Source organism: Gorilla gorilla, chromosome X (assembly GCF_029281585.2).
Source record: "Gorilla gorilla gorilla isolate KB3781 chromosome X, NHGRI_mGorGor1-v2.1_pri, whole genome shotgun sequence".
Classification (NCBI taxonomy): domain Eukaryota; kingdom Metazoa; phylum Chordata; class Mammalia; order Primates; family Hominidae; genus Gorilla; species Gorilla gorilla.
Window position 1 is genome coordinate 23,371,725 of NC_073247.2, and position 22,489 is coordinate 23,394,213.

The window sequence follows — 22,489 nt, forward strand, 5'->3', positions numbered from 1 at the left end:
TCCCTACTTGGGAAAGTGGCTCCATGAGGTTGACTCTGTCCGTTGTACATGTGACCACTGTTCTCCATCCTGCCGGCTTTTCCTCCTCACTTGAACACACTTCTTTTAAAATGATCTTCCCTCCAAAGATGTTTGTCGCAGCATTGTTTGTAATTTCAAAAAATTAGGACAAGCACAAATGCCAATCAATAGAGGATTCATTAAGCAAAATACTACATGCATAACCGTCTACAGAACATAGCCACTGAAAAAAAAGAACAAGACAGATCTGCATATCCAAACCAGAATGCTAGCTGGAAAAAAAAAAGATGCAGAATAGCACGTATCATGTGAACTCAGTTTTCAAAAAGGATTCTGTACGTAATTATATGTCAGTATATACATAGGAAAAATCTTGAAGAACATATACCACACCATTAACAATGGTCAACTATGAGCAGTGGAATTTGGAGAGCTTTCATCTGATGTGTTCTACATTCCTTTATTGGGATATTTAGGACCATGTAATAACATTATACTCAGAAAAACTTCATATACAAAAGAAACTTCCCTTAATTCTATCAATATCATCCTCTGTTTCCCTTTAATTTTCACCAACATCCATCCATCCATCCATCCATCCATTCATCCCTATCCATTTTCACCAACATCCATGTGTAAGACCAGGCTGGATGGATAGAACAGCCCTTGGGCTCAAAAGGTGTACAGTCTGGTGGAGAATGTAACACGGAGCCACCAAAATGTCATCCAGCAGAGAAAGTGGCAAGTACGACAGAGCTTTCCATTCAGATCCAAGCTTTGCTGCTGAATTTGGGTAAATGACTGAGCCTTTATGAGCCTGTTTCCTCCTCTGAAAATGGGGATTATAGTAACAAGCAGAGAGAACAGGAGTGGTGGGTGGGTAGCGCCTTAAGTAGGTGTTGGTGCAGAGGACTCCATCCCATCCGGGCCACAGACCATCAGGAGGCACGTGGGGACTTGGGGACAAAGAAGACAAGCAGTCCATATCTGCCGGCAGGACCTGGCAAAGTGGGCATGACACCAACAAGTTGCATCCCAGAGGTGACCACAAAGCGCCCAGGATTTGCAAAGCTAAGGTCAAGTGGAGGCAGGAGGAGACAGTTTCAGGAAACACCTGTGGCCTATCTCACCCGTGTCTTCCCTGGCCAGGGAAGGGCAGCCGCTTAAAGGGGCCAAGGGAAGCTGCAGTGTGGCTCCTAAACATGGACGCACAGTAGCTGTCCTCTCAGGAGCTCTGCACCCCCATTTAAAACCAGGATCACAAGAGATTTGTGTAAGGGAAGCCTCTTGTGCATTTCTTCATCTGAATCGTTGACTTAAAAGTTTCTTCCACGTAAGTCCTTTCACTTTAGCTTTGTATATATTTAGCATTGATTTCACAACAAACAACTGATTCCAGGCACTTGGTGTTTTCCCAGACCTTGAGCTTTTTCCAGGGTTGCACGTTATTTCCATATGTGGTACTTCGCGGCAGCCCCAGTATGGGGAAGCCATTTGCTGCCTTATGAATTGTCTGGTCATCATTGACTCGAGAGGAAAGGGCTGTGTCCAGGGCTGGGGAAGGCCCCAAGAGTGGTTCTTCAGGCCTACTGTTGGCAACAGCCCAGGAATGTGTGAAGTCTGTAACGACAAGCGTAGTAATAATAATTCTAGCTCTGCTAGTTGAACGCTCACTTTGTGCCAGCTACTTTTCTAAGAGTTCCACGATATGAACAATTTAATCCTCAAAGCCAACATCTGAGAAGGCTACTACTATTCTTATCCCAATTTGACAGATGAGAAAACTAAGGCTCAGAGAGGCTTGTCTGCTGGTGATTTGTGTGTCTGGGAAGTGCACGTTGTCTGGCAGGCTTGCCTGGCAGAAGCGGTTCATGACAGGTCTTCTCCATTTTGGAATCAAGATCTGTGTCAGCGTGGATGGCAAGGGGAAGAGTAAGGAAAGATTGGCCTAGGAGATGCCCAGGAGCTTTGGGCCTCACAGTGCAGGGTGGGGAGAGCAGACCTGGCCACCAAGGACCAGTTTCTGGGCTTGGGCAGAAGCCAATCATCTGGCTACTTTACAAGCAGATGGAGCTTCTTCCTCTCACTAACCTTCCTGCCCTGGTGTCAATTCCATTTTCATTTTCATCTTTTATGGTACTGGTTGTGTGGAGAAAACTGAAGGCTCATTTGGTGTAAGTAAGTCACTCATTTTTATGAGTTTGCTTGACACAGATACTAGACTGTATGTGTGTATATATACATCTAAACATGCATCTGTACATAAAAAATATATATATATCATATATACATGATGATACACACACACACACACACACATATATACATGTACAAGCATGCTTTACAAGGCCAATTGACTGGTCTACAATTGGCTGACACTTGGTGGCCTAGAAGCCAGGGTATGTGAGTCTCGCTTTTCTAGAAAGCTGACAAACTCTCCAGTTCCAAGGATCCTTGCTCAGTCAACCGCTGGAAGTCATTTTTACTTCATTGTTTGTTTTTGTTTGTTTGTTTTTTTAGACAAAGTCTCATTCTGTCACCCAGGCTAGAGTGCAGTGGCACTATCATGGCTCACTGCAATCTCCACCTCCCGGGCTCAAGCGATCCTCCCACCTCAGCCACCTGAGTAACTGGGACTACAGGTGCACACCACCATGCCTGGCTAATTTTTGTATTTTTTTAGAGACAAGGTTTTGCCATGTTGCCTGGGTTGGTCTCAAACCCCTGAGCACAAGTGATCCTCCTGCCTCGGCCTCTACAAAGTGCTGGAATTACAGGTGTGAGCCACTGCACTCGATCCATTCTTACTTACTTTCTTTACTTTATTTCCAAGCAAATGTTTGGAGGGAAACCAAGAGACTTGGATGCGGCCAGCCGAGGCCTTTGGGTGTACAATCACAAACGTTTTTGGTTTGCCCATGAAGGCCCAGGCTGCACTCTCTGATGTCATAGGAATCACCTCTCAAACCATGCACCAGGTCTTGAATTCCCTTAGGATGTGATCTTTACAGGTCCATCTAGGTATACCCACCCAAGCCATTCTTTGACTGCTGACAGGCCTTCCTTCATAAACAAGGTGTTCCACAGTCCATTTATATATGGATGTCATCTCTGCCCACCCTGCTGCCAATTTGGTTTTCTCCCACTCCTGGGGTGTAAGGCAAGATGAAACATATCACATCCCGTTCTAAACTTTATTCTTGTGGCCAGGGGTCAGCAAACTTTTTCTGTAAAGGGCCAGATGGCAAATATCTTAGGTTTTACAGGCCAAGAAGCAAATTTGGCATATTATGTAGCTACTTATATAGTAAAATAAAAATTTCCACAATTATGTAATTGATGAAACTCAAAATGTAATAATAATAATCGAAGGCAGTTTTTTTGTAGTATAGGTTTAATAATGAGAAGAATGGAATCATTTTTGGAGGTGATAACATTCTGCTTAGTTGGAATTTAAAGTTAGTGTTCTTTATCAGCAAATCCATTGCCAATGTTCATCTAAAAATGTTTTCACTTCTGGGCCAGATTTGGTTCAAAGGCTGCAGTTTGCTGACCTCTGCTCTTGGTTACACCTTTTGAGGCCCTTGGTCTCCGAGCATAAAATTGAATCCATTTATCAGACTAAATCGGGAAGATTAAATTTTCCAGCCTCACAAATGCTCAGCCATTGACTCACTCGTTCATACAATGAACACTCATTGAGCTTATACTACACGCCAGGTGCTGGGGGAGGCATGGGGCACCCAGGAGAAAGATGCTCGCTTTGCGGCCACAGCCCGGTGGGAGGGAGACCCATACCTACTGGTGCTGTCTCAGAAACTTGTGGAACAAAGATGAAGCAATGTTCATGTTATTCGCCTACATCTGTGAATTACACAAGGAAGACGAGTTTGAGAAATCCTAAGTTCAGTACAAATTTATGGTAACTTTTTAAAAAAAGAATACACTGAAGTTTTCTTAGTGAATGGAGTAATGTTCCCTTTTTCTCCCCTGTACACACAAATACACAAAAACTAACAAAAATACGTCGTATGTGTCTGATTTGGGTTGTATTTAAATCATTTCATAAGTGACTTTTTCCCACAACTTCAAAGTTTTAAAGCACAGTCAATTAATGATTTGGCAACAGCTAAGAAATCACAAGTTCCCTTCTTTTCATGTAAACTTCTGTAAAACACACGCTAGGTTCTGCTGATGGTAAATAGATCCATTTCAGGAAGTTAGCCAGTTTCTCTTCTCGGCCACCTCCTGCATAGAGGGTACCATTCTGCGCTACTGCAAGTTACGGAATGAAAAATTAGAACAACAGAAACGTGGTAAGCCACTTCTATTTCTTTAGCAAAGCTTTCCAACAGAATATGGGGTTTCTGACCCAGAAATCTGGGTTGGCGGCAAATGGTGTGAGCCTAGAAAGTAATAAATGGGCAAATAAGGATAAAAATTAAAGATCGAAACAACTGTAAATGCAGGTAAAGCGGCTTGCTATGATCTTTAATTTGTGCACACGTTAGTATAAAGGAATTAGAGAGTTAATTTTGAAAATCAAATGCAGTGATGATCTTACTAATTTGGACAGGAAAATAAGAAAATTTCAAGTTAGAAGTTGAACTGGAAATATTACTTACTGGCCCTACCAGAGACAATATCCTCTTCCAGAACAACAGGGTTGGAAGAGAAGGTGAGGGAAATATTCTTCCTTTGCTATTTCTGTAGAAAAGGACAAACTCTCTTCCTTCACATACATAGGTCAATTGCTAGATCCTAGTGAAGCCTGAGCTTAACCTACTGTTGGAGGCTTAAAGTTCAACATTAATTGCTACTTTTCTTGGTCAGAGTTTTAAATAATTAGGTTGGTACAAAAAACTGTGATTACTTTTCCACCAACCTAATAACATGCTACAATTTCTGTAATTATTATTTTACACTGTCAAGACATAGCAGGTGGTCCGTTTTTGTTATTGTCAAGAACTGTCAGACTAAAAACGAACTTTACACTTCTTTTTAAATGATACATTTTCTAGAAAATTCAATGAGGTTTAAGAACAATTGAAAAGTCTGATTTCAAGAGAGTCTCACCCAAAATGTACTATATATTTTTCCCCAAAGTCCTTGGAGTTAATTTTGACAACAATTTAAAGTACACTTAAGTCTTTTGAAGTTAATGGGTCTGCCACCCAGGTTGGAGTGCAGTGGCACGATCTCAGCTCACTGCAACCTCCGCCTCCCGGGTTCAAGTGATTCTCCTGCCTCAACCTCCCAAGTAGCTGGGACTACAGGTGTGTGCCACCACGCCTGGCTAATTTTTGTATTTTTAGTAGAGACGGGGTTTCTCCATGTTGGCCAGGCTGGTCTCGAACTCCTGACCTCAGGTGATCCGCCTGTCTCAGCCTCCCAAAGTGCTGGGATTACAGGCATGAGCCACCGCGCCCGGCCTGAAGTTAATTTTTATACCCACCTAATGTTCATTATGGATCTTGAAGGTAAATTAATTCTGCACTAAAATTTTACAATGCTTTACAAAATGACTGTAGGTGGCCCATATGGAATTCGGTCAACTGGGCCAATGACACATATGGGATTGCAGTTGAAATTATCCAATTCCTACTTGATATTTGTAAGCTGCTGTGATAGCCAGTATAATTGTACTATAAGAATGTGGTAAATAGCCGGGGCCCGGTGGCTCATGCCTATAATCCCAGCACTTTGGGAAGCCGACGTGGGCGGATCACTTGAGGTCAGTAGGTAGAGACCAGCCCGGTCAACACGGCAAAACCTCGTCTCTACTAAAAATACAAAAATTAGCCAGGTGTGGTGGTACGCACCTGTAGTCCCAGCTACTCAGGAGGCTGAGGCAGGAGAATCGCTTAAACCCATGAGGTGGATGTTGCAGTGAGCAAAGATTGCACCATTGTACTCCAGCCTGGGCAACAGAATAAGACTCTGTTTCAAAACAACAACAACAACAACAACAACAGACTGGTAAATAGAGTAATAATAAAATCAAATTAAACTTGCAAAAAATGGCCACTTTGCTCCCACTGGTGGCCAGTGGAGGTCAAGGACCTGGCTGACCTCCTGCCTAAAGGCAGAGGTTGTTAGCCTTCGCAATGGACTCAAATCAGAGGGGGAGCTTTCAAAACTCCTGCTGCCCAGACTGAACCCCAGATCAATGAAACCAAAATCTCTGGATACGGGGCTTGGCATTCGTAGCTTTTAGAGTTCCTAAGTATCTCTACTGTGCAGCCAAAGTTAAGAATCAGTGCCTTAGAACATCAACAGTTTTTTGGTCCTTTTGTTAAAAAGCACAGTCCGTTTTTTCAGGTGGCTAGAAATGCTCCAGGAAGAGCTGAAATGTATTTACTAGCCACCTTGGTTTGATTTTAGAAAGCAAAATAGAAGTTCTAAGTATGCTTTCTCTGAAAAGCTGAGACTGCAGATAAGAGTGAGGGCAGTTGATGGAGTTCATTCTCCTCTTTCAATCACTGCTTCTCATCCTTTCATTATAATAATCTAAGAACCTCAGAGATTATGAAAGAGAAAGCAGTCTTATGGAAGACCCCAGACTCACAGAATATTAGGGTGTGTTTCACAGGGAAGGATGTCATTACCCACGGTTAGTCTTTGAAACGCAGTTGGACATTATTTGTAAGTGCATCATAGTGTCGCCTCCAGGATCCATTGAGGGGAACGTCATTCCAATGCAACATCTCTGAGTTCAGCTGGGTTATTAAATGGGGTTGAGGGATTTGTTATTTTTAAATTAGTAGCCCCAATTTAGGACTACTCAAGACCATAGGACAAGCCTGTCCAACCCTCGGCCTGCGGGCTGCATATGGCCGAGGACAGCTTTGAATGCAGCCCAAGACAAATTCATAAACTTTCTGAAAATATTATGCATTTGTTTTTTAGCCCATCAGCTATTGTTAGTGTTAGTGTATTTTATGTGTGGCCCAAGACAATTCTTCTTCTTCCAGTGTGGCCCAGAGAAGCTGAAAGATTGGACACCCCTGCTATAAGACACAGTAATTTAAATACATAACCTGTGGTTCTGGATTGGCATTAGCAGATACAGGCTGTGTTGATTTTGCAGAAAGTTACAAAGAGCTGCTAGTCGGTGTGTATGTCTAAAATCAGTAGATTTCCTGTGGTTCTAAGGAATGACAAAGAATCTGGAAGTTCTCTGTGGTAGCCTGCTCAGTGCAGAAAGGGAACGTGGAAAATCCGCCACCAGCATTTGAGTCTTGGAGGTTCCACATAGGGCTATCAGGTCTCTGCTGATCACTGAAACCAGATCATGGCCAACTAGCCCCTTGGCTTCAGCCCTCCCAATTCATTAACTACTCAGGTAAATCTAGGGTCACTTTCAACTCTACCACCTACCATCTGAGTGACCTTGAAAACATTCATCTCTCTGAGCCTCAGGTCCCATGTCTGTAAAGCAGGGGCCTCATGGACTTCTTTGGTTTTTTTTGTTTTTGTTTTTGTTTTTGAGGATTAAACAAATGCTCCCTACCCTATTTCCCAGCATCCAGTAACACAGTTTTTCATATTTTTGTGTATGTTAAGTCAGGACCCATCTCTTTAATGATAAGTGCACTTAATGTGGTCATGTTTTCTTTTGTCTTCCAAAGCTGTTAGTGAATCCATTGAAAAAGTATCTATTATTAATTGTAAATTTCTTCTAAAGTGACAAATCCTACCTGCATAACCATTTCTTAATTTCCTTTCATCATGTATCAGTGGTCAACATTGTTAACTGCGAATGAATCAGAATCCATCAAAAATTAGAACTATTTCCAGTCTGGCAAAAATTCAGCTCTGGTTGAATCCAAACATTGTGCTGAAGCAGCTAAGTAATTCAACTGAGGAGATTAATTACATGTTATAATCAATAGGTTCTCTTGACACTTCAGTGTTAGGGAACATCAGCAAGACTCATCCCAGGAGACCTTGAAGGAAGCCTTTGAAAGGGAGAATGAAGGAGTCATCTTTGCAAAATAGCTCCTGCAGCCTGGGAAAGGAGACTAAAAAGGTAAAAAGCTGTTAATTCCAGGAAGACAGCTTTACGCCCCTCCCAGACCACCTGCACTGCACACTACGTGGAATTTATTTTAGTCTCACATGGCAGCGTCCCTACCTTTGTGCCCACACATCTGGTCTCCGCCCTGGCTGCAGCCCTCCCCTTCAGGCGAATTCTGGGTGTGGCCTGTCTGCTCATTGCAACTCCCAGCGAATGAGTTTTCAGCGAAGGCAGACTTTCTGAGCTGTTCTTCAAACTGCACTGGTCTTTTAAAAACGTGTTTGGTGGCCATCAGCATCCAATTTCAGAAGAAAGATTTGGGTGAGGACTGAGAGAGGTTGTTGTTGTTGTGCTGTCTGTTTCCTTCAGAATCTGCAGAAGAAAATTGGCAGGTCATGTACTGTGGACCTAACCAAAGAACAAATGATGTATGGAAAATAGAAAAACTGTTGTGAAATTGCTTCCTCATTAGCAATAACTGTATTCGGCAGGGAGAGGAGAAGTTGGGCACATTTTTTTTTCTTTTTTTTTTTCATGATTCATACGTTGTCTTTAAAGAAGTGGGTTTTGCTTTTCACTGGGTGCTCTAAGACAACCCCAGTGAAAGATCTGGACCACAAAGACCCAGTCATCCTCATAAGGGTGTTCATTGCAGCAAGCTCAGGGGCATGCCAGGCAAAGGCCTTTTTTCTGGCAGCTTGAACTTGTCTCAGCAGAGGGTTTCACAGAACAACTGTCATTTACCTGTTCTCTGCTCTTACTTGATTCGTTTCCCAGGACTGCTGAAACAAAGTACCACAAACTTGGTGGATCAAAACAGCAGAAATATATCCTCTCACAGTTCTGGAAACCACAAGTCAGAAACCAATGTGTTGTTGGCAGGGTTGGTTCCTTCTTAAGGGGCTAGAGGGAAAATCTGTTTCATGCTCCTCTCCCAGCTTCTGGTGGTAGCTAGCAATTCTTGATGTTCTCTGGCTTGCCGCTGCATCTCTCTAGCCTTCACCTCTCTCCTCATGTGGGTGGCCTTCTTTCCTGTGTGTCTATTTCCAAATTCCCCTTTTCTTATAAGGAGACCAGTTATTGGATCAGGGCCCACCTTAATTCAGTAGGATCCCATTTTAACTTGATGACATCGGCAAAGTTCAAATAAGGTTGTATTCACAGGTACCAGGGGTTAGAACTTCAAATTATCTATTAGGGGACACAATTCAACCTAAACACTCCCCTTTTTTGATTCTCTATTCTGCCACTTCTACTCAATCCAGGTTCTTCACTTCATCAGCTCCCAATCTAATACTTATCTTATTTCTAGTAAGCATCTCTTCCTTATCTTAACTGGTCCCTGGGGCCTGGCCTGAGCCCCATTATACCATCAGCTGTTGACATCAAGGGTGGACTTCTCTTTCGGCACAGAAGGCACAGGGCTGTAGGCTTCAGCCTTCTCTGCTTTGCTCTGCCCCATCTACTGTTCATCCACCTGCTTTCCATTTTCCTAAACTTTGTAGACAATTCTTGTCAGCTGTTGTCTCCTCCTACACTTTCTTTGATCTTATAGGATTCTATTCTTTTACTATGGCTTTAATGGGAGCACCCGACTGTTAGGTTCAACCAACAGAAGTTGGTTGTGCTCTCTCACTCTCTCTTTCTTTCTCTCTCTCTCTCTCTTTCTCTCTATTTGCATAGTGGTATTTGTTTTCCTCTATTTTATTGGCAGAATTGCCATTTCTCTAAGTTATTGTAGAGTTGCTGTTTCTCTATTTTGTTTGCATATTTCTCTTCTGCCAGGCTGGATTGTTTCTATTGATTGGTTCTGCTGTAATGAGGGTGACTTCTCATTAGTATCCTTCTCACTTCATCTGGGACCAGATGCCCTTTGATATCCTTTTGGAGCCACAACTTTTGGTAGTCAGAGGCATGGGTGTGGCTGAAAGGAAGAACTTGGCTCAGAAGGTGCAGCTCTTGCTGGGCCTTTGGTCTCTGCTCTGTCTTCTGAGATCAGTGGCTGCTGGGACCTGGGGTTCCCCCATGCCGGGCATGGTCACACAGCACTCCTATGGACTTGAGCAGAGCACCCTGCAAAGTGAGCATTAGCAATCCATTCCAACTCTGTGCAGTCCTGCATGGAATATAGAAGGTGGAGCAATGACAGTCTCCCCAACTTCTCTGCAAGCAACCTGCTCGTCATTTCTTGCCCTTCCCATTTATGTACTTTTCAAAATCAGGTTATTTGGAATTTGTCGACTCATGTTTCTTACTTCAGTACTTTTTTGGGAGGGCAGCATTAGAAACCTCAAACTCTTAACTAAAAAATGTCTTTGGGAATGTTCTGGCCATTTTCATGGCCCACAATTTGCTTTAAGCTGCTTTAGACTCTCCCAGAGGCTATTTTCATCCCGAAAGAACAGAGCAGAGCTCAAAAGACTCCAGTTTTGGTCTCTAGCGGCCCCTAGAGGATTTCCCCCTCAATTCCTCTCTGCCTTGTATGAAATAGAATTGGATTTGAAATCGGATGTTGAGGCCTTACCTCCAGGCTAGTGAGGCCACACAAGATGGATCTTCTGAACCCGCCCAAGTGTCCACCTAAACATGAGTTACCAGCTAACAATGTTTTGTTTAGCATGCAAAGGGAATGGTCTGGAATCTGGCCTTGCCCTGACATATTCTCCTTGGGCCTTTTTAAAAAAATAATTTGTGTTAATCTGTAGTTAAAAATTATAATAAGGACCTGACAAACACTACCTCAGTCAGATGATCAAGGTACACATAAATAGTGAAAGTCATGTTGATAGCATGCACCCTTCATATGATATGGCTAGAATGGCCCTGCACTTCTGTGATCTTCCTCCCCTAGACTCATCAGCTCGATCTAATCATAACAAAAGCATCAGATAAGTCCCCGCCCAGGGACATTCTACATAACCATTTCCCTTCCCAGTTATATTTTTCTCCACAATACTTTCCACCATCTAACATTCTATCTTTCAAAATGGGCAAGTATTTTAGCCTGGTTTGTTCATTGTTTTATCTGCAACTCAAATACAGTTCCTGAAATAAAATATCTGCCTAATAAATATTTAATGAATGAATGAATGAATGAATATAGAATTGCCTTATCCGCTTAATTGCCACATGGTATTTCATTGTGTGAACATAACATCATTTATTTACCCAGACTACTACTCGTAGGCATTTAGATTATTTCCGGTCTTTTGCTATTGCTAACAGCCCTTGCAATGAACATCCTTGTATACAGATATTTGCATATATGAGGGTGTGTCTTTAGGATCTACTTCTAGAATTGAAATTGCCGACTCCAAGTATATGTTTCCAATTGTGATAGATAGTACACATTACCCTTCATCTTAGAGGTGGTGTTAATTTAGATTCCTGCCAGCAAAATTTAAGAGTATTTGTTTCCCCATATCCTCAACTGCCTAATAGAATCAGTGAAAAATGGTATGACAGTGTAATTTTTGAGTGAGGTTGCGTATCTTTTCCTATGCTTTAAGAGGAATTTATGTTTCCTTTTTATGTGAACTGTCTGTTAATATATTTTTTCAATTTTTCTATTGGGTTATTTGTCTTTTCATTAATGCATATACCTGTTACATATTTATACCAAGTATGTATTAAATACTAACATATTGATGAAACAGAGCAGAAAGCCTAGAAATAGATCCAAATAACAGAAGAGTTAGTGTGTGATACAGGAAGCCTATAAAATCAGTGAGCAAAAGATCATCCAATTAATAACATTAGGGTAAATAGGTCTCCATTTAGAAAAAAATAATGTGGGTCTACACCTCACATTTTATACCTAAACAATTCCAGTGGGATAAGAAAATGAAATCATAAAAAATTACTAGGAAAAAGATGAGAAAATTGTTCATAAAACTGAAGTGTGGAAGATCCTTTATGCCTTACACTGCCCTGAGTGATCTCATTCATACCCATGGCTTCAATTGTCATGAATCCCAAATTCATTCCTCTGTCAGAACTCTCTTCTGAGCTTCAGACCCACATACTCAGCTGCCCACTGGACATCTCTACTTGAATATCACAAACTCAACTCAAAAGCAAACCTGTCAAATTTAATTACTAGTAGCCCTACCCCAAACAATCTTCCTGCTCAGTGAATGACACCCATCCCTCCAGGTGCACAGACCAGGAACCTAGAAGTCACTCTGATTGCATCCCTCTCCCTCACAACCTCTACCTCCCTTTATTCATCCATTGCTATGTCTCTCAAATGTACCTCCCAAATATCTCTTGAACGCATTCTTTTCTATCTCTATTGCCACCACCCTAGTTCAAACTCCCATCATCTCATGACTGAAGTTCTATGCCCTCTTGCCAGTGAACACTGTAGAATCAATCTAAACATGGTGCCACCCTGCTTAAAAACCTTCAAAGGCTCACATCACTTCTCAGATGAACAGATTGGGGAGATGTTGGTAATAGGACACAAAATTTCAGTTAGGCAGGAGGAAAAAGTTCTATTGAAGAACTCTATTGTGCAATATGGTGACTATAGTTAATAACAACATATTATACACTTGAAAATCACTAACAGAGTCCATTTTAAGTGTTCTCACAACCAAAAAATGATAAGTATATGAGGTAATGCATATGTGAATTAGCTTGACTGAGGCATTCTACATGTATACATATTTCAAAACATCGTGTTGTACATCATAAATGCATACACTTTTTAGTTGTCAATTTAATTAATATTTTTTAAACCTACTCTGGCCTTTTTTTCCTTTTTTGAGACGGGTGGTCTCTGTCCCCCATGCTAGAGTGCAGTGCACGATCATGGCTCACTGCAGCCTCCACCTCCCAGTCTCAGGCGATTCTCCAGTCTCAGCCTCCCAAGTAGCTGGGACGACAAGCATGCGCCACCATGCCCCGCTATTTGTTTTTGTATTTTTTGTAGAGATGGGATCTCGCCACATGGCCCAGTCTGGTGTCCAACTCCTGAGCTCCAGTGATCCACCTGCCTCAGCTTCCCAAACTGCTGGGATTACAGGCGTGAGCCACTGTGCCTGGTCCACTCTGGTCTTTACTCAAGTCCCTGGCTTTCTCTCAGTCTCTTAAACTTATGTGCTTAGTAAGATGAGGACTGAAAAATGTCCACGGAACATAGTGACATGGAGATACTGAGAACCTCAACGACATCTCCATTACCCACTTCCTCTGTGCCATTCCAGTCCTCTGGGCCCTACTGTGGCAAGCAGTCCTACCACGGCAAGCAGTCCTACCGTGGCAAACATGAAAGCTGATGTGCCTTGTCTTAGACTCACACCGTATCTCTCTGAATTCCTGTCCCAGGGCTTCTCTGGAGGTACAGCCTGGGAAACTCACGGGAATAGACACAGGGCCTTTGCACATGCTGCTCCCTTTTCCTGAAAAATTCCTTTGACATCTTGGTTGTGCCTTACACATGCCTACTCAACCTTAGGATTGCAGTTCAGGTTTCACTTCTTTTTTTTTTTTTTCTTTTTGAGACGGAGTTTCACTCTTGTTGCCCAGGCTGGAGTGCAATGGTGTGATCCCGGCTCACCACAACTTCTGCCTCCTGGGTTCAAGCGATTCTCCTGCCTCAGCCTCCTGAGTAGCTGGGATTATAGTCATGCACCACCACGCCCAGCTAATTTTGTATTTTTAGTAGAGACAGTGTTTCTCTATGTTGGCCAGGCTGGTCTCGAACTCCCGACCTCAGGTGATCGGCCCGCCTCGGCCTAGGTTCCACTTCTTTATGGAAATCTTCCCCGGTTGCCATGACTAGGCCAAAGTCCCCTCTTGTTAGGCTCTTACAGTGTCACGCACTTCTTTTTTATCACAGTGTAAACCTTGTAATGTTGTGTTTAAGTCATATCTGTTGTACCCATGAGACTGGGAGCCAATTCATATATTGTGAGTGTAATCGAACAGACTTCCCAGGCCACCCACTAGCTAATCACGGCAGGGATGAGTCCGGAAAGTGACTTTGAAATCTAGCAATGTTGGAACTTGGAAATCACACAGGCTGAGATCTGCTCAGGTGCCTGAACAAATATAGCATTGCCTGTGGCGTCTCCCCCAAAGTGCCTTGCATGTCTGAGCCCCGTTGCCCCTTCCTTTGGTGTGCCTGTGTCTCCCGGTACAGATGTGAAGCCTGGAGACCTGTGGCTGCCTCTGCAGGAGCTCCATGTTTTCAAGCCATAAATCATCTTAGAATTCATAGCGTCTAGATATATTAGTTTTCTATTACTGCAGAACAAATCGCTCCCAAAGAATGGCTTCAAAGAATGCCCATTGATTGGCCTTAATTTCTGTAAGTTAGAATCTGGGCAGGTTTGCCTGAGTTCTCCACTCCAAGTCTCATAAAGCCAAGCTGGGCTGTCATCTGGAGGCTCTGAGTAAAAATTTGTTTCCAGGTTCATCCAGATTGTCAGGTGATTTCAGTTCCTTGCAGTTGTTGTTCGACTCACTACCCCACCACCACCCCGAAAACCTCATTTCCTTGCCAGCTGCCTGCAGAGAGCCACTCTCAGCTTCCACAGGCTGCTTGCATTCCTTGTTGTGGGGCCGCTATCTCCTCAAGCCAGAAATAGTGCATCAAATTCTTCTCATGCATCCTACCCCTCTGACTTTTCCTTCTGCCGATAACCAGAAAAAACGTTCCGCCTTCAAACGCTCGTATGATTAGACTAAGCCCATCCAGATAAATTCCCATATGCCATATAATATAATGTCATCACAGCAGTAATACCCGGGACAAAATTCATGGGGGTCATCTTAAAATTCTGCCTATCACACCAGGTATAGTAGAGGCTTGTTTTAGTGCAAGTTAAACATTAAGCAGCAACATCACGATAGTGCTGCATTTGAAAATAACTACTAGCAACTGAACATGTCTGGGAGTTCTGCTCCACTTTAATTTCCATCTCAAAAGGAGCTGGCTTTTCCTTGGCTGTTACAAATGGGCAATAATGATTGAGCCTAAGAATAATCAATGTCCACATAAAAATCTTTTATAACATAGTGAGGGTGTGACATATAAAGGTGTTAGTTCACCGGCCCTAAATTTTAGGAGAATTTTTAAAAAGGCACTTATTTGGTTTAATCCATAATAAAGACATGAGTCGGGCTTTAGTGAAAAATCTAGGCTGGTTTCTGTGTTCAGTGAAAGAAGATTTGAGACTTCTCTTAATTACAACCCTTGATCAAACCTACCACATTAATCTGTTTATTGCATTGTATGGTTACCAAAAGCGATATATTCAGCCCTCTATTTATTAAGAAACAGTTACAGAAAGTAAGGCACTCTCCTGTGTTACTGAGGGTGCATAAAAATATAAAGCACCATGTGTCTTCCCTAGAGAAGTTTCAAAACTAGCAAGCAAATAGCTATTAATGCTAATGTTTGTGTGATAGGGAACATACGAGTAGTAATTATTCCACAAACAATTTTTTGAGTGCTGTTTACATTTGAGGCACTGTTCAGGCACAAGGATTTCAAAAGGAGATTGTGTAGCATGATGGCTCGTTAAAAATATGATTTTGGAATCAGGTTTGCTCAAGTCCCAGTGCTACAGCATACCATCCTTCAAAAAGGTACTTAAGTCTCTGAGTTTGTTTTCTCATCTGCAAAATATAAATAATAAGAGGACCTACTGCATCATGTTCTTGTGAGCATTAATGTGGGTGATGAAATGTTTATGAAGCACTTAGCACAATACCTGACATTTTGTTTGTTATTATTATCAACATAAAGTGCCCACTTTCCAGTCATGCAAGAAGAAAACATAATATATGTCACCATAGAAGTATAGAACAATTGTGGGAAATACCAGTAAGAGAGATATAGCTGTATAAATAAGGTAAAGATGACTGCCTAGAAGATCTAGGATGATACCATATTAGAAGTTGCATCTGAACTCTCCTTGGGGACTGGCCAAAGTTTCATCAAGTGTCATGTCAGTAGGTTGGTGCTATAAATATATAGCTTGCAAAGCTATAGACTTACTATAAACCATAGCTGTGGTCCAGCTTAGACTCATTATGGTGGTGGAGTATCTTGATTAATGGCCTCTGCAGAAGCTTCCCAGGTCTTCTCATCATCATAATCTCAGATAGCTTCATCTTCAACTTCCTTTTTTTTGTTGTTTTTGAGACAGGGTCTCACTCTGTCATCCAGGATGGAGTGCAGTGGCACAATCATGGCCCACTGCAGCCTCGACCTCAGGAGCTCAAGCCATCCTCCCACTTCAGCCTCCCGAGTAGTTGGGACTACAGGCATGCACCACTACGCCCGGCTAATTTTTTCATTTTTTTGTAGAGTCAGGGTCTCCCTATGCTGCCCAGTCTGGTTTCAAACTCCTGGGCTCAAACCATCTTTCCACCTCGGCCTCCCAAAATGTTGGGATTACAGGTGTGAGCCACCACACGCAGCCCATCTTCAACTTCTTTTAGCACCATGAAGCTGAACATAGTAAAAAAGTAAAATCATTCTGGACCTAATCTGATGCAATTTATTTAATTGTTAAGTGAATGCACACATCAAAATTCATACAAGTATGGTGCAGCACTGCTAATTTATTTACAAAACACCTGGCAAATACTGCTACTCTAATACTGTGCTTCCACTTTTGATTTTCCTTAGGAAAACATGTTCCTTCAGTCGTCAATGCTGACCTGCATTTTCCTGCTAATATCTGGTTCCTGTGAGTTATGCGCTGAAGAAAATTTTTCTAGAAGCTATCCTTGTGATGAGAAAAAGCAAAATGACTCAGTTATTGCAGAGTGCAGCAATCGTCGACTACAGGAAGTTCCCCAAACGGTGGGCAAATATGTGACAGAACTAGACCTGTCTGATAATTTCATCACACACATAACGAATGAATCATTTCAAGGGCTGCAAAATCTCACTAAAATAAATCTAAACCACAACCCCAATGTACAGCACCAGAACGGAAATCCTGGTATACAATCAAATGGCTTGAATATCACAGACGGGGCATTCCTCAACCTGAAAAACCTAAGGGAGTTACTGCTTGAAGACAACCAGTTACCCCAAATACCCTCTGGTTTGCCAGAGTCTTTGACAGAACTTAGTCTAATTCAAAACAATATATACAACATAACTAAAGAGGGCATTTCAAGACTTATAAACTTGAAAAATCTCTATTTGGCCTGGAACTGCTATTTTAACAAAGTTTGCGAGAAAACTAACGTAGAAGATGGAGTATTTGAAACGCTGACAAATTTGGAGTTGCTATCACTCTCTTTCAATTCTCTTTCACACGTGCCACCCAAACTGCCAAGCTCCCTACGCAAACTTTTTCTGAGCAACACCCAGATCAAATACATTAGTGAAGAAGATTTCAAGGGATTGATAAATTTAACATTACTAGATTTAAGCGGGAACTGTCCGAGGTGCTTCAATGCCCCATTTCCATGCGTGCCTTGTGATGGTGGTGCTTCAATTAATATAGATCGTTTTGCTTTTCAAAACTTGACCCAACTTCGATACCTAAACCTCTCTAGCACTTCCCTCAGGAAGATTAATGCTGCCTGGTTTAAAAATATGCCTCATCTGAAGGTGCTGGATCTTGAATTCAACTATTTAGTGGGAGAAATAGCCTCTGGGGCATTTTTAACGATGCTGCCCCGCTTAGAAATACTTGACTTGTCTTTTAACTATATAAAGGGGAGTTATCCACAGCATATTAATATTTCCAAAAACTTCTCTAAACTTTTGTCTCTACGGGCATTGCATTTAAGAGGTTATGTGTTTCAGGAACTCAGAGAAGATGATTTCCAGCCCCTGATGCAGCTTCCAAACTTATCGACTATCAACTTGGGTATTAATTTTATTAAGCAAATCGATTTCAAACTTTTCCAAAATTTCTCCAATCTGGAAATCATTTACTTGTCAGAAAACAGAATATCACCGTTGGTAAAAGATACCAGGCAGAGCTATGCAAATAGTTCCTCTTTTCAACGTCATATCCTGAAACGACGCTCAACAGATTTTGAGTTTGACCCACATTCGAACTTTTATCATTTCACCCGTCCTTTAATAAAGCCACAATGTGCTGCTTATGGAAAAGCCTTAGATTTAAGCCTCAACAGTATTTTCTTCATTGGGCCAAACCAATTTGAAAATCTTCCTGACATTGCCTGTTTAAATCTGTCTGCAAATAGCAATGCTCAAGTGTTAAGTGGAACTGAATTTTCAGCCATTCCTCATGTCAAATATTTAGATTTGACAAACAATAGACTAGACTTTGATAATGCTAGTGCTCTTACTGAATTGTCCGACTTGGAAGTTCTAGATCTCAGCTATAATTCACACTATTTCAGAATAGCAGGCGTAACACATCATCTAGAATTTATTCAAAATTTCACAAATCTAAAAGTTTTAAACTTGAGCCACAACAACATTTATACTTTAACAGATAAGTATAACCTGGAAAGCAAGTCGCTGGTAGAATTAGTTTTCAGTGGCAATCGCCTTGACATTTTGTGGAATGATGATGACAACAGGTATATCTCCATTTTCAAAGGTCTCAAGAATCTGACACGTCTGGATTTATCCCTTAATAGGCTCAAGCACATCCCAAATGAAGCATTCCTTAATTTGCCAGCGAGTCTCACTGAACTACATATAAATGATAATATGTTAAAGTTTTTCAACTGGACATTACTCCAGCAGTTTCCTCGTCTCGAGTTGCTTGACTTACGTGGAAACAAACTACTCTTTTTAACTGATAGCCTATCTGACTTTACATCTTCCCTTCGGACACTGCTGCTGAGCCATAACAGGATTTCCCACCTACCCTCTGGCTTTCTTTCTGAAGTCAGTAGTCTGAAGCACCTCGATTTAAGTTCCAATCTGCTAAAAACAATCAACAAATCCGCACTTGAAACTAAGACCACCACCAAATTATCTATGTTGGAACTACACGGAAACCCCTTTGAATGCACCTGTGACATTGGAGATTTCCGAAGATGGATGGATGAACATCTGAACGTCAAAATTCCCAGACTGGTAGATGTCATTTGTGCCAGTCCTGGGGATCAAAGAGGGAAGAGTATTGTGAGTCTGGAGCTAACAACTTGTGTTTCAGATGTCACTGCAGTGATATTATTTTTCTTCACGTTCTTTATCACCACCATGGTTATGTTGGCTGCCCTGGCTCACCATTTGTTTTACTGGGATGTTTGGTTTATATATAATGTGTGTTTAGCTAAGGTAAAAGGCTACAGGTCTCTTTCCACATCCCAAACTTTCTATGATGCTTACATTTCTTATGACACCAAAGATGCCTCTGTTACTGACTGGGTGATAAATGAGCTGCGCTACCACCTTGAAGAGAGCCGAGACAAAAACGTTCTCCTTTGTCTAGAGGAGAGGGATTGGGACCCGGGATTGGCCATCATCGACAACCTCATGCAGAGCATCAACCAAAGCAAGAAAACAGTATTTGTTTTAACCAAAAAATATGCAAAAAGCTGGAACTTTAAAACAGCTTTTTACTTGGCTTTGCAGAGGCTAATGGATGAGAACATGGATGTGATTATATTTATCCTGCTGGAGCCAGTGTTACAGCATTCTCAGTATTTGAGGCTACGGCAGCGGATCTGTAAGAGCTCCATCCTCCAGTGGCCTGACAACCCGAAGGCAGAAGGCTTGTTTTGGCAAACTCTGAGAAATGTGGTCTTAACTGAAAATGATTCACGGTATAACAATATGTATGTTGATTCCATTAAGCAATACTAACTGACGTTAAGTCATGATTTCGCGCCATAATAAAGATGCAAAGGAATGACATTTCTGTCTTAGTTATCTATTGCTATGTAACAAATTATCCCAAAACTTAGTGGTTTAAAACAACACATTTGCTAGCCCACAGTTTTTGAGGGTCAGGAGTCCAGGCCCAGCATAACTGGGTCCTCTGCTCAGGGTGTCTCAGAGGCTGCAATGTAGGTGTTCACCAGAGACATAGGCATCTCTGGGGTCACACTCATGTGGTTGTTTTCTGGATTCAATTCCTCCTGGGCTATCGGCCAAAGGCTATACTCATGTAAGCCATGCGAGCCTCTCCCACAAGGCAGCTTGCTTCATCAGAGCTAGCAAAAAAGAGAGCTTGCTAGCAAGATGAAGTCACAATCTTTTGTAATCGAATCAAAAAAGTGATATCTCATCACTTTGGCCATATTCTATTTGTTAGAAGTAAACCACAGGTCCCACCAGCTCCATGGGAGTGACCACCTCAGTCCAGGGAAAACAGCTGAAGACCAAGATGGTGAGCTCTGATTGCTACAGTTGGTCATCAACTATTTTCCCTTGACTGCTGTCCTGGGATGGCCTGCTATCTTGATCATAGATTGTGAATATCAGGAGGCAGGGATCACTGTGGACCATCTTAGCAGTTGACCTAATACACCTTCTTTTCAATATCTAAGAACTTTTGCCACTGTGACTAATGGTCCTAATATTAAGCTGTTGTTTATATTTATCATATATCTATGGCTACATGGTTATATTATGCTGTGGTTGCGTTTGGTTTTATTTACAGTTGCTTTTACAAATATTTGCTGTAACATTTGACTTCTAAGGTTTAGATGCCATTTAAGAACTGAGATGGATAGCTTTTAAAGCATCTTTTACTTCTTAACCATTTTTTAAAAGTATGCAGCTAAATTCGAAGTTTTTGGTCTATATTGTTAATTGCCATTGCTGTAAATCTTAAAATGAATGAATAAAAATGTTTCATTTTACAAGAGGAGTGTATGATAAATATATCATAGAGAAATTGGTCTTTAATATAAAAGAAATTGCCATATACACTGAATTTTTTGAGAACTCTTTTTAAAAAACTATTTGGTAGAAATCAAAGGGGAAGCAGTTTTCATGAAGCTTTTACTTTAAGATACTTATTAATAGATAAATTCTATCTTGATTCCCTACTCAGAAGACATAAAGTCAGAATGCCTGGCTGTTGGTAGCCTTTGTGCAATTCCCCTAAATGAAACAACTTTGGCAACCCTTTCCACTTCTACTGTCCCCTTGGTTCCCTGCATCAGTCCATAGCATCCTCTATCCAGTATGAATCTTGAGATATCTAATGAAATTTACCTGAGAATAACTAGAAATTATCCAAGCATAAGAAAAGGAAGCCGCTTCAGAATGAAAAGAAGAGAAACCTCCAATATACCATCTTTCCTTTTTAGTTAAATCTTACAGCATGAGTTACCTTTTAATATGTGCTTCTAAGAAACTGACCAAAATAATGTGTCATAGTGTTATTTAATATGCACAAAGTGGAAAGCAGTGCAAGTTTGCCAAGGACAATTTAATTTTGTCACATTGCATGCTGTTTTGTGACCATGATGAGTTTATACGAAGATGTTTATGCTTGTGCTTGTTGAGGTATAGGGACAAATATCTAAAAGCAAGATCAGATGGGTGTGGTATCTCACACCTATAATCCTTGGATTAAAATCTACCTCAATTGTAGGACTACCAGTTGAACCACATGCTTCCCACTGCCCTCAGCAAAGGGCACCTCAGTTAGAGGAAAGGTAGAGCCTTTCTATGGAGGAGGAATTTGTGAGGTTTGAGTTTTATCAGCTACCTGGGAGTCAGACCCTGATAGATTCTCCTTCACACTCCCTGGACCTTTTCCTGCCAAGTGGAGGCTCTCACTCAGAGGAAATCTCCATTCTTTTGATGCAGGTCATTCATACTCAGATATTCTGCACTGTTCAAGCAATAAAAATTGAATGAGCACCTATTATGTACACTAGTTGGCACTGTGTCAAAATGTACTTGTGCAGAGTCCTTGGATCATTGGTGACAGGTCTTCTTCTCCTCTGCATTTTTCTCAAGACCAGGCCTCAATGTAGCATGTTTCCATGGAGTGAAAGAGGGGAAGGAAGAGTGGGCTTTGGAAAGTGGCAGCTGTGTCATAGCAGTCAGCCTCTGTGTATGTGAAGGACTTTCCAGAGCCCCCCCACTAAAGCCTCCATGCTCCTCCTGGGACTGCCACAGTTCTTGAAACTATCCATACATTCTTCATTTCTATGTGCTAATGGAACCGATAATTAAGTCACTAACACTTTAGCTATCATTATATAACTGAGTACCCCTATTTTTCTAAGAGAAAGAGAATGAGTTATTTTTAATTTTTTTTTCTTCTTTTCTCTTTCCTCCTTTTCCCCTTTTCCCCACTCCCTAGTTAGATCTTTAAAAATGCAATTGTAACCTTTATCTTCACTTCACCAGACACTCCCTACAGGGCAAGCTTATGTATATGCTTACCTAAAAGCTCCAGAGCCAGAAATTTCTCCCACTAGGGGACTGCCTCAAGAGACAGCAGTCAATTTACAACCTAAAGCATGCCCACAACAAAACTCTCTCCCACCTGGAGGATATCTTGAGACAATGGTCACTTT

At 41.6% G+C, this 22,489-nt stretch overlaps 1 protein-coding gene and 1 long non-coding RNA gene across 2 annotated transcripts; one reads left to right on the forward strand and one right to left on the reverse strand.

The window, feature by feature from the left end:
- Positions 1-462: 462 nt before the first annotated feature.
- Positions 463-5,964, reverse strand: LOC109024691 (uncharacterized). Its single transcript, XR_002004179.3, has 3 exons — positions 5,844-5,964; positions 3,824-3,885; positions 463-1,641 (listed from the first exon to the last, which is right to left on the reverse strand). It is a non-coding gene; the product is annotated as an uncharacterized lncRNA (long non-coding RNA).
- On the forward strand, positions 4,248-20,815 carry TLR8 (toll like receptor 8). Its single transcript, XM_004063795.4, has 3 exons — positions 4,248-4,337; positions 7,917-8,053; positions 16,689-20,815. Exons 2-3 carry the CDS (start codon positions 7,997-7,999, stop codon positions 19,809-19,811), a joined length of 3,180 nt encoding a protein of 1,059 aa, XP_004063843.1. The 5' UTR covers positions 4,248-4,337; positions 7,917-7,996; the 3' UTR covers positions 19,812-20,815.
- The last annotated feature ends 1,674 nt before the right edge of the window (positions 20,816-22,489 follow it).

Excerpts from the sequence above, each read along its gene's own strand:
- TLR8 (XM_004063795.4), top strand. The coding sequence starts at position 7,997 with ATGAAGGAGTCATCTTTGCAAAATAGCTCCTGCAGCCTGGGAAAGGAG. Across the intron at positions 8,054-16,688 it reads TGGGAAAGGAGACTAAAAAG|GAAAACATGTTCCTTCAGTC; the intron begins GTAAAAAGCTGT and ends GATTTTCCTTAG.